The following is a 13,321-nucleotide window of genomic DNA, read 5'->3' as shown; positions in this document are numbered from 1 at the left end:
GCATTAGGTCTGCTGATCTTGAAAACTGTCTCTAGCTTGCCAAGTAAAAAGGGATTTCAGAAACATTCCTATATTTACTTTAACTGAGGCGCAAACTGAATTACACTAGAGATGAAAATCAAAAACTTTGCCTCTGCAGTAAGCAGCACATGAAACTGTAAGAGATACACAGCAAAATATTCTGAAAACAATCTAAAAAGTGGGGCAAATAACAAAGGAGAGACAATGGGGAAGAGAGAGAAGAAGGCTATAAAAGCTGGACACAGAACACAAACCAATACAAGACAATATTGTGTCTTTGATAAGACTACGACAACTTACCTCTACCTGGAAATTCCTTATGCTGTTATTAGCCTTATCTGCCAAGTAGGATGGTGAATTGGTTTATTGCTCCAGAAATTACAAGTTTATATGTCCTAACAGATAATTATGAATGAGTTCACTGAATGAGTTATCTGTCAAAGTGATAAAGAGACTCTCTTTGGCTTCCCCCTTCCACATGTTTACTGTTAAAAAGACTCACCAACAGTTGTACCATCTTCACCCATAATGCACTTCATGGAGGTGATGATTTGCTCCACAACAGGAGGTGACATTGATGTTGCATACACAGCGCTGTGAGAGTGTGTCCTCAGGTAATCAATCAGTTCCTAGCAAAACACAGGAGGCATCAGACATCGCCTTCCCAGCACTCAGAGCAATGCTTTATTGTCATGTCTTAATCACACAATAAAAGAGGCCACCAAAAGAAAACTCTAATATCCTGGAAGAAAACAGATAGCTCAAGGATTGATTTTACAGTACAAGTAATAAGTACTTGAAGAGTGAACAGCAGGGGCACCACAACCCATAATTATGCCACAGGGCAAGAATGTGTGTTTAACAAAGACAAATGTCTACGACAAATTCATTTAGCTAACACCACCAGCATTGGATTGCAACAAGGTATTTGCATTACTAAAGCTGTATGCAGGCTGTGTTTCAAGAGTGTTTATTGTAACAGTGGGAGTATAAAATAAAAGAAAAATTGGGGACCAGAATCCATAGGTGCTTATGTATCATGCTCAATATAATTGTTTCCCCACAAACGTCACCAAACAGGGGAACAGATCAAAAACCATTTTCTCCCGTTTATCAGCAGAATAGAAATAAAGCAGCACATGTAATTTAATAGTGGAAGAACCTCAGCTTACCCCTCCTGCATTTCCCAGTTAAACACACCTGCTACATTTGTTAGAAGGCAAAAGCAGGTCATATAGAAACAAAGGACTGACACACCATAGATGTAGGCTGCTTGTTGCTAACTGTAACAAAACTACTTTAAAATACCCAGACCACTCCAGCAAAATATTATAAAGAGCAGTGTGAACATGAGGACAGATTCTGTCTTCTGCTACCATATCAGGGTGTCCATGTGGCCAAAAAGGCCAGCAGCACCCTGGCTTGTGTCAGAAATACTGTGGCCAGTAGGATGAGGGAAATGATCGTCCCCCTGTACTCAGCGCTGGTGAGGCCACATTTCAAATACTGTGTGCAGTTTTGGGCCCCTCACTACAAGAAATACATTGAGGTGCTGGAGAGAGTTCAGAGAAGGGCAATGAAGCTGCTGAAGTATCTGGAGCACCAGTCTGATGAGAAGCAGAGGGAACTGGGGTTCTTCAGCCTGGAGAAGAGGAGGCTGAAGGGAGACCTTATCGCTCTCTACAACTACCTGAAAGGTAGTTGGAGGGTGTTGGTCTCTTCTCCCAAGTAGCAAGTGATAGGACAAGAGGAAATGGTCTTAAGTTCACCAGGGGAGATTTAGATTGGATGAGGAAAAATTTCTTCATGGAAAGGGTTGTCAGGCATTGGAACAGGTTGCCCAGGGATGTGGTTGAGTCACTATCCCTGGTGGCATTTAAAAGACATGTAGATGTGGCATTTAGGAAAATGTTTAGAGGTGGACTTGACAGTGTTAGGTTAATGGTTGGACTTGATGATCTTAAAGGTCTTTTCCAACCTAAACAATTCAATGATTAATAATGGTGGCCCTGTAGATAGCACAAGCTGGAAACATATTGTTGCCGTCTGCCTGGAGTCCAAGTTGAATGAAAGGAAGTTGTGAAGGGACTTTGAAATAAATTAGGTAAAATGATTTAAGGCCTCTTACCTCTGAAACAATCCCTCAAACAGCAGCTAAAACACAGTTGCAGAGGGCTCTCAGCTGCATCACCTTACGCCAAGGGAGTTAATCCCATTAGCTCATTATCTTTGGAAAAAGATTAATATGGTGCTTTTTTCTCAGGAAGATGTAGAGTAATTTTAATCCAACTATAGTAAACTAAAGAGGAACATCAGCAAGCCTCATCACCATTTGGATGGGCTGAAGTAATTGTCACTATTAGTATCTAAAAAAATTATTGTCCTGGTAGGAAAATGGTAGACTTTCACTCTAAAATAAAGCTTAGAAGCCTGTACATTTGAGGATTTGAGAAAGGGGACACATGCAGTTGTCTACACCATCCCTCCCAAAAGGAGGACACTGGCAAGGGCAGTACTTTCTAACAGTACTTTCCAATAAGAGAGAGTCAGTGGCCAAAAAAACACAACCAACCAAACGAACTGTATTTTTAGAAAGCAAACTGTTTGAGTCCAAAGAGCATTGGTTCTACCAGACTAACCTAAGGAGGGGATTTTCCTCCAAACAGGCTCTTTGTATTTTTCCTTTAAGTCTCATTAAAAGTAACATTAAGAAATCCCTGCTTCCTGGCTCCTAGCAGTTCCTAAAAAGATATTACACCACCACTGTAGCATCTGCAAACTGAGGTCATTGCTGACCATGTGAGAACTATACAATTATGAGGTTTTTTACTAGACTAGACTCTTCTGCATCCACAGAATCACAGAATGTTAGGGATTGGAAGGGACCTCGAAAGATCATCTAGTCCAATCCCCCTGCCGGAGCAGGAACACCCAGATGAGGTTACACAGGAAGGCATCCAGGCGGGTTTTGAATGTCTCCAGAGAAGGAGACTCCACAACCTCCCTGGGCAGCCTGTTCCAGTGTTCTGTCACCCTCACTGTGAAGAAGTTTCTTCTCAAATTTAAGTGGAACTTCCTGTGTTCCAGTTTATACTCACTGACCCGTGTCTTATCATTGGTTGTCACCAAGAAGAGCCTGGCTCCATCCTTGTGACACTCACCCTTTATATATTTATAAATATTAGTGAGGTCAGCCCTCAGTCTCCTCTCCTCCAAGCTAAAGAGACCCAGCTCCCTCAGGCTTTCCTCATATGGGAGATGCTCCACTCCCTTAATCATCTTTGTTGCTCTGTGCTGGACTCTCTCCAGCAGTTCCCTGTCCTTCTTGAACTGAGGGGCCCAGAACTGGACACAATATTCCAGATGAGGTCTCACCAGGGCAGAGTAGAGGGGAAGGAGAACCTCTCTCAACCTCCTAACCACCCCCCTTCTAATACACCCCAGGATGCCATTGGCCTTCTTGGCCACAAGGGCACAGTGCTGGCTCATGGTCATCCTGCTGTCCACCAGGACCCCCAGGTCCCTTTCCCCTATGCTGCTCTCGAATAGGTCATTCCCCAACTTAACACTGGAACCTGGGGTTGTTCCTGCCCAGATGCAAGACTCTACACTTGCCCTTGTTATATTTCATTAAATTTTTCCCTGCCCAACTCTGCAGCCTGTCCAGGTCTTGCTGGATGGCAGCACAGCCTTCTGGCGTGTCAGCCACTCCTCCCAGTTTGGTGTCATCAGCAAACCTGCTGACAGCGCAGTCTAGGCCCTCATCCAAGTCGCTGATGAATATATTGAATAGTACCGGTCCCAGTACCGACCCTTGAGGGACTGCACTAGATACAGGCCTCCAACTAGACTCTGCCCCGTTGATCACAACTCTCCGGCTTCTTTCCTTCAGCCAGTTCACAGTCCACCTCACTACCCAATCATTCAATCCACACTTCCTCAGTTTAGCAGCGAGGATGCTGTGGGAGACGGTGTCAAATGCTTTACTGAAATCAAGACAGACCACATCCACTGCTTTGCCATCATCTAGCCACCTGGTTATGCCCTCGTAAAAGTCTATGAGGTTGGTCAAGCATGACTTCCCCCTGGTGAAGCCATGTTGACTGCCCTTAATGACCCTCTTCTCCTTGATATGCCTTGAGATGGCACCAAAGAGAAGTTGTTCCATCACCTTTCCAGGGATGGAGGTGAGGCTGACCGGTCTATAGTTACCCGGGTCCTCCTTCTTGCCCTTTTTGAAGACCGGAGTGACATTTGCTTTCCTCCAGTCCTCAGGCACCTCTCCCGTTTCCCAAGAATTGGCAAAGATGATGGAGGGTGGTCCAGCAATGACTTCAGCCAGCTCCCTCAGCACCCATGGGTGCATCCCATCTGGACCCATGGATTTATGGATGTCCAGATTGCTTAATTGCTCCCTAACCCAGTCCTCATCAACCAAGGCAAACTCCTCCATTGCCCTGCCTTCCTCTGTGGCCTCAGGGGTACGGGGCTCCTCAGGACAGCCTCCGGCAGAGTAGACAGAGACAAAGGTGGCATTCAGTAACTCTGCCTTCTCTGTATCTTCTGTCACCAGGGCACCCACCTCATTCATCAGTGGGCCTACGTTGCCTCTAGTGTTAGTTTTATCTGCCATGTATTTGAAGAAGCTCTTCCTGTTGTCCTTGACCCATCTTGCAAGGTTTAATTCTAAGGAGGCCTTAGCTTTTCTAGTTGCTTTCCTACACCCTCTGACAACAGCCTTATATTCTTCTGCATTTCACAGACTTCCGCTGTACTAGACAGTATGTAAAACTATGAAACAAATGGACAATCAGGGTACTTGAGAAACAGATCAACACTGAAATGCTCAGTGAAGGACTCCATCACAGCCATGAGGTTCCCAGCTTTTTACCTTCTTGCCTCCAATGTATCCTCCAGCAGCTCCAAAGCTTTTGGTGAATGTTCCCATCATAACATCCACATCTTCAGGACTGAGTCCAAAATAGTCCACTACACCCCGGCCATGGGGACCCAGGGCACCTATACTATGAGCCTCATCAAGGTACAGATAGGATTTGTACTTCTTCTTGAGGGCAATCACTTCAGGCAAACGGACTATGGATCCCTCCATACTGTTGAGAAACAGAAATTCAGTGTAAGTTGTTTAATGGTTGAGGTCTCCTTATAGAGCCTAAAGTGACTAAGCTTTCTTTTCTTCACCCTTTCAGTAGTTATGAAGATATAAAAATTGCTAGACACATCATGTTCTGCAGAGGGATGAAAGGTAACTCCTCCTTGCATCTGGGTCCCAGATCTCTACTTTTTACCTGTTTAACATCTCTGGGGTGCTGACATATGGACTAAATAGTAGCAGCAACAGTAAGTTAAAGCAAAGCAATGTGTTCAGTGACAACTTTATAAATTAATGATGTTGTTTTTACTTCCACCTTAATGTCAGTATTCTGATCTGATATCTACCTACCTGTTGTTCTTTTAAGAACTGACTAGGTTCTCAGTAGCAGCACTCCAAAATGTCCCATTTTGTGCTGAAAGTCACTGTGATTTAAATGCCTAACACAGCTAAACCCACTACATATTCCTGCTCACTCTCAGCAAAAACATTCAATTTGTGCAATTCCATTCACACTAGCATCACCTAGTGAGCACAGAAACAATGGAACGGACAAGCAATTTAAGACCTCAGCTCTGATGTAAATAATCAGTTTAGATTAATTAATTTCTACAATCTAATCAGGATGTGGGAAGCACTGTGATAACACCAGGTGCAGCTACAGTACTAGTAACAGAAAGTCCAGGATGTGAGACATTCATAGCTCAATTTAGTTCACAGATGAGATAAATGAAATAACTATGAAGTGACAATATTCATAGCTTGATTTGGCAATGGAACACAAATACTAAGCAGCTAGATCTCATGTGGAGGGTCTTAGGAATACAAAGAATAGTTTGTACCTGTATATTCCTTCCACCAAGATAAGAATTTTTTTCCAGGGCCTCCGTGTACGAGGTTGCCCATGCACAATAGCATCTTTGAGCAGCTTCTCCAGGCTTTGCATATCTGCACCAGAAATTACTGTTAAATGGTACCAAAACAGCTACTAGCTTCAGCTTTGACATGACTAAAGACAGCAATACTCCAGAAACGCATAAATTGCTCCAGCATGGAGGACAGACCACACAGAAGTCAATAAGCATGGGCTTCACCTAGCTGCAGGCCCACAGATGAAAATAAAAGGAATGGGTGACCGTATGAACTCCAAGGAAGAATTTCGTCATCCTAAGATAAAAGCACGAGTTAGAGCATTAGGCAGAAACAGCAAACAAGGAAATAAAGGGCAGGGGAAGGAAAGTATCTCATTGTGAGGAAAAGAGAAAGCAATTTAGGTAGTAAGCATGTCCTTGTGGATAGAAATGACAAAAAAGAACAAGCAAGCTCAAGGATCAGCAACTAAAGATACGTAGAAGATAGACCAGTGTGCAAGACAAGAACAGGAGCAAGTGTACTTTTTTATTACTTTGTTTAAAATTGAAGGGACTGGAGGTGTGAACTAAGTTACTAAAGCCACTAAGCTACTAAACAAAAAACAGAAAAGGAGGGGAAAAAAAAAAAAAAAGAACCAACGGTGTAGGAAGGAGGACAGTGCTCAGCGTATCAGAAAGTATATAGATGAAGTTGTTAGCAGCAATGTATTCTGAAACCTCGCTAGCTTTGGCTACGAACACTTGATGTGATCCTAGGAGACCTGACTAATGTGAGCAAATAAATACACATTACATCAGCCCTGCAAAAAAAACCTGAGGAAAGGAGTGGAGATGGTAGTAATCAAACCATAAAAGCTACAGTGCTGCGCAAGAGACAGATATAAACACTAGGGCATGAAAAGGAGCACAAACCATCATGAAAAGAGGACTGGTAGACAAAGGCAGTTGTAGCTGTGAGAGGAGCTTGTGAACTAGGACTAGAAATTATACAGCAAAATAGGTCAGTTAATAGACTGTTGGAAGACAGCTAACGTTCAGGAAAAGACACAGATGAAAAAGTCAGTAATGGAGTCCCTGCCTCCAACAATCTCTCAAGGAACAAAGGATGAGTTTAGTGCAGTTAAGGAGAACAATGGAATACAAACTTCTGCTCTGATCTCTCAAGAGGGAAAGACTGGGAACTGACCTTAATACAAAGGACAAAGCGCAAAATGAGGTAGAAAAAAACCAAAACCACTGAAAAATGATTTGAAAGGGAATTTTTTTTCCCCCATAATTTCTAAAAAGCAGAATATGAAGCCATTCGCATCTCAGGAAAATGAAGTTAACTAAGGCAGCATAGAGTATAACAAGAGTAGGACTGAGAACACACACATAACTATGAATTGAACATCATATTGACAGGTCAAGATCATTGCTTGCATTGCTTTGCATTTTGCCTCCCCACCATCTATCCCTCAATCTCACCATTGCTATTTGTACCCCTTTCCCACAGATCATCTATTGTTCCTCATCACACCAGAGCTTCTAAGTCCTCTTCCTCATACCCAGAACCGTGTTTGTCACCCGTGTCCTCTGAAATTCTGGAACTAGATGCAACGTTCAGAAGTATGTCTATACAAATGCAGAAGTTGAATGCAAAGCTTTTGTGATCTTGCCCAGCAGTCAAGAATTATGAAGAATAAAGAGAAACAGTTTAAAATAATCAGTGAATGTTACATGTCTGTAAAGAAAATTATTAAAACAATAGAGAATAAGAAAGTGAGGGAAAAAAAAGAAACAGTAAGCACAGTAGAGGATCCACTGCCAAGTAGGATGAAGAAAGGAAAATAATTGCAGCCATCCAAGCTTTGCTGTCACCACCACACACTTCAATAAGAGCAAAGAGTCATGATCTCAGAGACTGATACTATAAAGAATATTAGAAGCAGATGAAGAATGAAGGTAGTGGCTTTACTAATCAAGGACAACCAGGTACTTCTTTCACTGAGAATAAGAGAAGGAAAGCCTAAGTATTTTTAATCTGAGAGTTATTCTAAATACCTCCTCTGGAAGAAGCTGAAACTAGCAAAGTTAAAATTCTCTGTATTCTCAAAACAAACACTTAAAGCAAGTAACTCAGTGAAATTAATCTATGCTTCGCATCCCAAAAATTCCTTTTGTACTACATTGTACCAATGCATGGTTGTCTTGCTTAGCTCAGACATCTGAATTCATAAGCTTTTGCTACTGTAGGATCATGTCAGCACCTGGTCTTAAAATTAAAATTTCTTATCCTCCAAATTGTAACTTAGACCACTACAAGATTGCATTACTATGTGACAAGGACTGTTAGAACAGCCTAACCATGCTGACCTGAGTAACAAGAAGCCATGTTAAAAACACTAATGCCCCTAGACTTGCCAAAGGGCAGCATGTGTCTCTTCATATGAACAAGATGTAAGTCAGACAGCTTCAGGATAAAAATATTATTAGTTGGGACTGATTAAAAAAATATCTAATTCAGGATGATTACATTCTCAGTAGCAGAAGTCTTCTGATCTTTCAGTTAACCAACAATTTATTTCCTTGCAAGAAATTTGATTTCCAACTACTAGAAGATAGAAGAGATTGCATCTGATCTATAGCACCTGCAGAAAGGCAGAGTCCACCATCTGATACTTACTGTTGTGCTTAAAGATTCGAATAGTTGCTCCTGACAATCTTGCTCCGAGCACTAGTGATGCATGATTCAGTTCATCACTCAAAATCAGACAGCCCTGAATTAGAAGGGGAAAGAGGAAGATATTGAAAAGGTTATGTTTTCACAACCAAGCATGTAATACCTTTGAGCTCTGAACTTCTTAGGCATCATTTAAGAAACAAACAAACAAACATATTTCCAACATGAATGCAGCTAGGCAAGATTTGCTAAGAAACAATTCGCAGCCTTAGTATAGCAAATAAAAATACACAACTGATAATAACTGAAAGAACCACTTAAGTTTCACTTTCCCCAGAAGTTCTGCAGCTGAAACTGCCTGAATATCTCAAGTCGATGATTAGTACTCATCCTCCTATGCAGCCAGATAAAACTGAGAGCAGAGCAGGTTACTCGGCAAGTCCACAGTGGTGCTAGGAAACAGGCCACTGAAATCCTAGACTAAAGACCTTAGCACAAAGTTGCACTATTTCTTACATTAGGAGGTATCCACTGATTAAACCCATGTGTGCTCAGTGGTAACAAAGGGACTAATTTTTTTTTAAAGAATAAAACTATTAAGTACTTTGTAGATGGATGTAACATACAAGAGACAGGAAGTGGAAAACAAAATTGCAGAGTGAAATTGAGAAGTTTTCTGAAGCCACTGAACATTGCATTGCATTTGTTTGCTTTTCCAAAAGGGAAGATATATCCTTGGACAAATATCAAAACGGGATAACGTCTGTTTTGAGAGCAGCAATGATTACAGGTCAACAGCCGATATGTTGAACATTCAGTCACAGTGTTATCACTGTGGACTACAGGAATGCATATTAGGGGGATTAGTTTGTAAGAGAGCAATAGTATTTCTAAATAACCTTGGCCCACTCCAATTACTGTGTGAACCTGCTGCAACTCTAGAAGGGATTCAGTAAAGTAAAAAAATCCAGAAAGTATGTCAAGATGCTGAAGAGTTGACATTTAACACATGCTCATTCAATGTTTTTCTATTACCAATTGACCGAGGGAAGAGTCGAGAACATTTATTCTCTGCAATGTGAGTTGCTAGAAGGGACTGTGAAAAGCATTGCCTACCGTTATACAGGGAGGTGTCACAGGCAAGAGGAGTATTTTCTCCACAATAAAGGAAATTTTGCACTAGAATTGCAATGTATCTAGAAATATTCTACATCTTGGGAAAGCTCAAGACTGGTTTTCCCCAAAAACTGCACTAAATCTCATGTGTTCAAACTGCTGTTGCAGGGATTCACAGTGCATATTTCAGAGACTTTGGCATAAGAAACATGGAAATCTCCAAAAGGGCATTGTTGTTAAACACTACTGTATCAAAACCTGAATTATCTAGTACTAGTATCCCTCTTAAATGGTAGAAAGTAGGAAAAGTGACAGATTATAAAAAGAGGAAGAAGAGATTAATAGTCTAGAAGGAGCTTTTCCATAAAAACAAGTATGAGCTTTTGGTAGAGAAAAGATTTAACAAATCAACAAGTAGCCTCTTTTTCTTCCTGTAACAGGAGGACATTCAATTAGACAAAATCAACTAATTTAAAACTGAAGAGGAAGTAAAGTATAGTCTGTCACTAGAGAGAGAGTGCAAAGAATCAAGGAAGCCACTACAGTAATCACTGATGATCATATCTAAAACTGAGGTCTGCTACTACAATGGTAAGACTTCAGTTGCATTTATCAGCAAACTTACATTTGAGAGAGTATCCAGAAGACTAACACTAACTGGAGATCACACTACTGGTATCAAGAAAAATGTATGCCAACGAAGATCAGACTTACCAATCCATCCCACAAGGCAGACACAGAAACTGAAGTGAATGCCACATTTTACCACAAAGTGCTACACACATGAATCGCATAATTTAGCCCTGAGCCCTTAATTTTACAAACTAACTATACCTGGAAGTTAATTTGTTTTCTTACAACCAAAAAAAGATCATTCAAGCACCATTGCTCTAACTCGATTATCTAGCCTCTGTCAGTCCAGAGCTATCATAAAAAGCTCTGTGCTAAAGGCAGTACAGAAAGGTGCTATTAGCCAGTTACACTAACTACAGTAATGACACTTGCTCCAAAACAGGCAAGTTTCAGAGACTAGCTTACTCTCAAACGGTCTAACAACTTCCCCCTGTGTAATCCTCAAATCCCACATTATCTGTGGTCTAGACTCAGCATACTTGGCAGTGACTGCACCAGGCAGCCGACAACTTGGCTGTCGACAGGGGGTCTCTCCTGCTGAAAACTGCCAGATGCAGAAATACCTGTTTCTAGCGATGCTTTAAGAGTGCTGAAATACAGCTTTCAGTATACACCAACCATACCTGCTTTCAGCATCATCTTAGTAGAAGCTGCTGTTAGCAAGGCATAGTGAATAAAGATCAACTAGGTAATACTGATGAAGCTTTTGAATTCTTTTTGCTGATCAGATTATGGGGCAGAATTGGATTGTAGAATAGTCAAGTGATATTTGTTGCTATTAAAAGAGGACTCAGTAGCAACATAAATCAAGTGCTTAGGGATTCCACAAAGCAAAAACAGAACAGGCGGTCAAGTATAATATATATGTGAGTAACTTCATTGCAGCGGTTTGTGTTTTAAGCTAATTAAGTTACAATATAGGTGCCCAGATCTGATGTATATAACGATTAGCTTCTAATCATATCAGTGACTGTCAAAGAAAATCCTTCTGGACAAATGCAGACGGCATTACTGACTATATTTGCCCAACCTCCAAAAATTCACGTTCCAAGGAGCTTTGCACCTAAAAATGTATGTAGGACATGCAGAGAGACATAAACAGTAGTAAAAAAACCGAAAGCCCAAGAGTTTAATCAAGCACGGGAATCTCCAGGCTTTACTGAGGACTCTATCAAAGCACTGCCAAACAGGCTGTGCACACACAGCCAATAGTCTACTGCGTGGTGACAGAATTCAGGATTTATGTGAGTTGCTATTTGCAGACAACGAAGAAATCAAAAGTGCAGTGAGAAGCAACTTCAGGCATTTGAAAAAGAAGCATTTAGTGAATGTTCTGAACTGTGAAATGGTTCATTTGACAGGATCTCTTTTCTTCAGAAAAGAGCATTTTCTGTTTAGAGTATTCACCTGAGTATAAGGGCACTTCTAGTGTTGAGGCAGAAGCTTCTTACTACTTTAAAGTGCACAAAAACTAAGTATGCTCATTACTAACACAGCATAAGACTACTGTATTCATTTACAGAAAGAGCTGATTTAGTAAATATTCAAGTTATGTGCATGAAAACAGGTATGTTTCATGCCTTAGAATTCACTGTTCAGATTCTCTCAATAGTATACAGTGGGATCCACATGCACAGAAAAAAAAGATTGAGTAACTCTGCAGTAATGGGCAATGTGTACTGACTTAAACCAAATAGAAGTCCACTTAAATGTATCTGATCATGTGTTCTGAACCTAAAAGGTCTCACAGAAATCATGACCCATTCTTATGTTGAAGGAAAACCAAAACAAAACAGAGAGATGTGGGAGACAGAGCAGAAAAATGCAAGTAAAAGCTACGTCAACACATGTTGTTCAAAATCATAGCACTGCAGAGGTATTTGACTCCAGAAGGACTAGATTTGAAAGCACTGAATATCTCTCTGGCATGGGACTCAAAAACATCTTTCATTATGGAACATATCTGGTATTTAAAACTTAACAGACCAAAAGAAAAGAGGCATTATGTATACAGTGGTGCTCCACTGTTACAAAGAAAACAGCATGCAGGAGGACACTACAGCTAGTCAAGAAGAGATTCACCAGGAGGAAAAGTTGCTGGGAAGAACAAGGCAGCAATTTTATAATCTGTAGATATCACAAGTGGAAGAATTTACAACGTTATCTCAGGAAGTAGAAAAATGAACGGAATAAAGGAAAAATAATTCACTACAGAGGGACAAAGAATTCCAATGAACTAGTCGTATTAGGCTAACAATGAATTGTTTTCAATAAAGAGGAAATGCTTCCAGTACTTGTAGTATTTTACTCTAAGTAGGAGCTAAGAGAACATATATTTTACACCAGAAGATGCAAAAAAAGAGCTCTCTTCTATTTCATTTTCCAATAACTAAAAATAAAATAAAATTTAAAAAAAAAATCATAGTTTGAGATGCAGGATACTCAGGCTGTGCTGTGTACTGTTTTATGGAGCACACAGTAGACATCATCAGTCTTTATATTTGACCTCATATCTCTCAAATAGTTTTTCTGCAAGGATTTTGCTCCTTCAGAAGAAAGACTTCCCAGCTGTCACTTCAAGATAATAAATTCTGTATGTACCAACATGCAGTTCAGCTTTTCAGCTTATCTGTGTGTCTTACACAGTCACTTCTGAGTATCTCAAGAGCATCAAAATACCTTCAGCCAATCAGCATGGTAATCAGCCACCATTTCATACACTAATGAGTAGCCTGCGGAATCAAGCCTTAACATGCTAGGCACTCTACTAGAAAAAGGGCAAGATCTGGACTGCTGCTGGTCCTGCGGATGCTGTTTCCCAAAAAGATTTCTGCAACAGCTAGAGATTTATACTGTGACCTGTAGTTTCCACAGAGAATATCTGCAGGGGTTGCCACTGAAAAACAC

The 13,321-nt window shown here is 40.8% G+C and overlaps 1 protein-coding gene across 1 annotated transcript in view; it reads right to left on the bottom strand.

Annotated features, from left to right (window-relative positions):
• SPTLC2 (serine palmitoyltransferase long chain base subunit 2) overlaps positions 1–13,321 on the bottom strand; it is an 82,251-nt gene that overhangs the window by 45,901 nt on the left and 23,029 nt on the right. Inside the window, exons 6-9 of the mRNA XM_065636498.1 lie at positions 8,669–8,762; positions 5,974–6,079; positions 4,913–5,132; positions 524–650 (exon numbers count right to left, since the gene is read on the bottom strand). Of these exons, the coding sequence (XP_065492570.1) occupies positions 524–650; positions 4,913–5,132; positions 5,974–6,079; positions 8,669–8,762 (547 nt within the window). The remainder of the gene's footprint in view (positions 1–523; positions 651–4,912; positions 5,133–5,973; positions 6,080–8,668; positions 8,763–13,321) is intronic.

The sequence above is a fragment of the Caloenas nicobarica genome, chromosome 5 (assembly GCF_036013445.1).
Source record: "Caloenas nicobarica isolate bCalNic1 chromosome 5, bCalNic1.hap1, whole genome shotgun sequence".
Lineage (NCBI taxonomy): Eukaryota > Metazoa > Chordata > Aves > Columbiformes > Columbidae > Caloenas > Caloenas nicobarica.
This window is presented reverse-complemented; position numbering and strand designations above follow the sequence as displayed.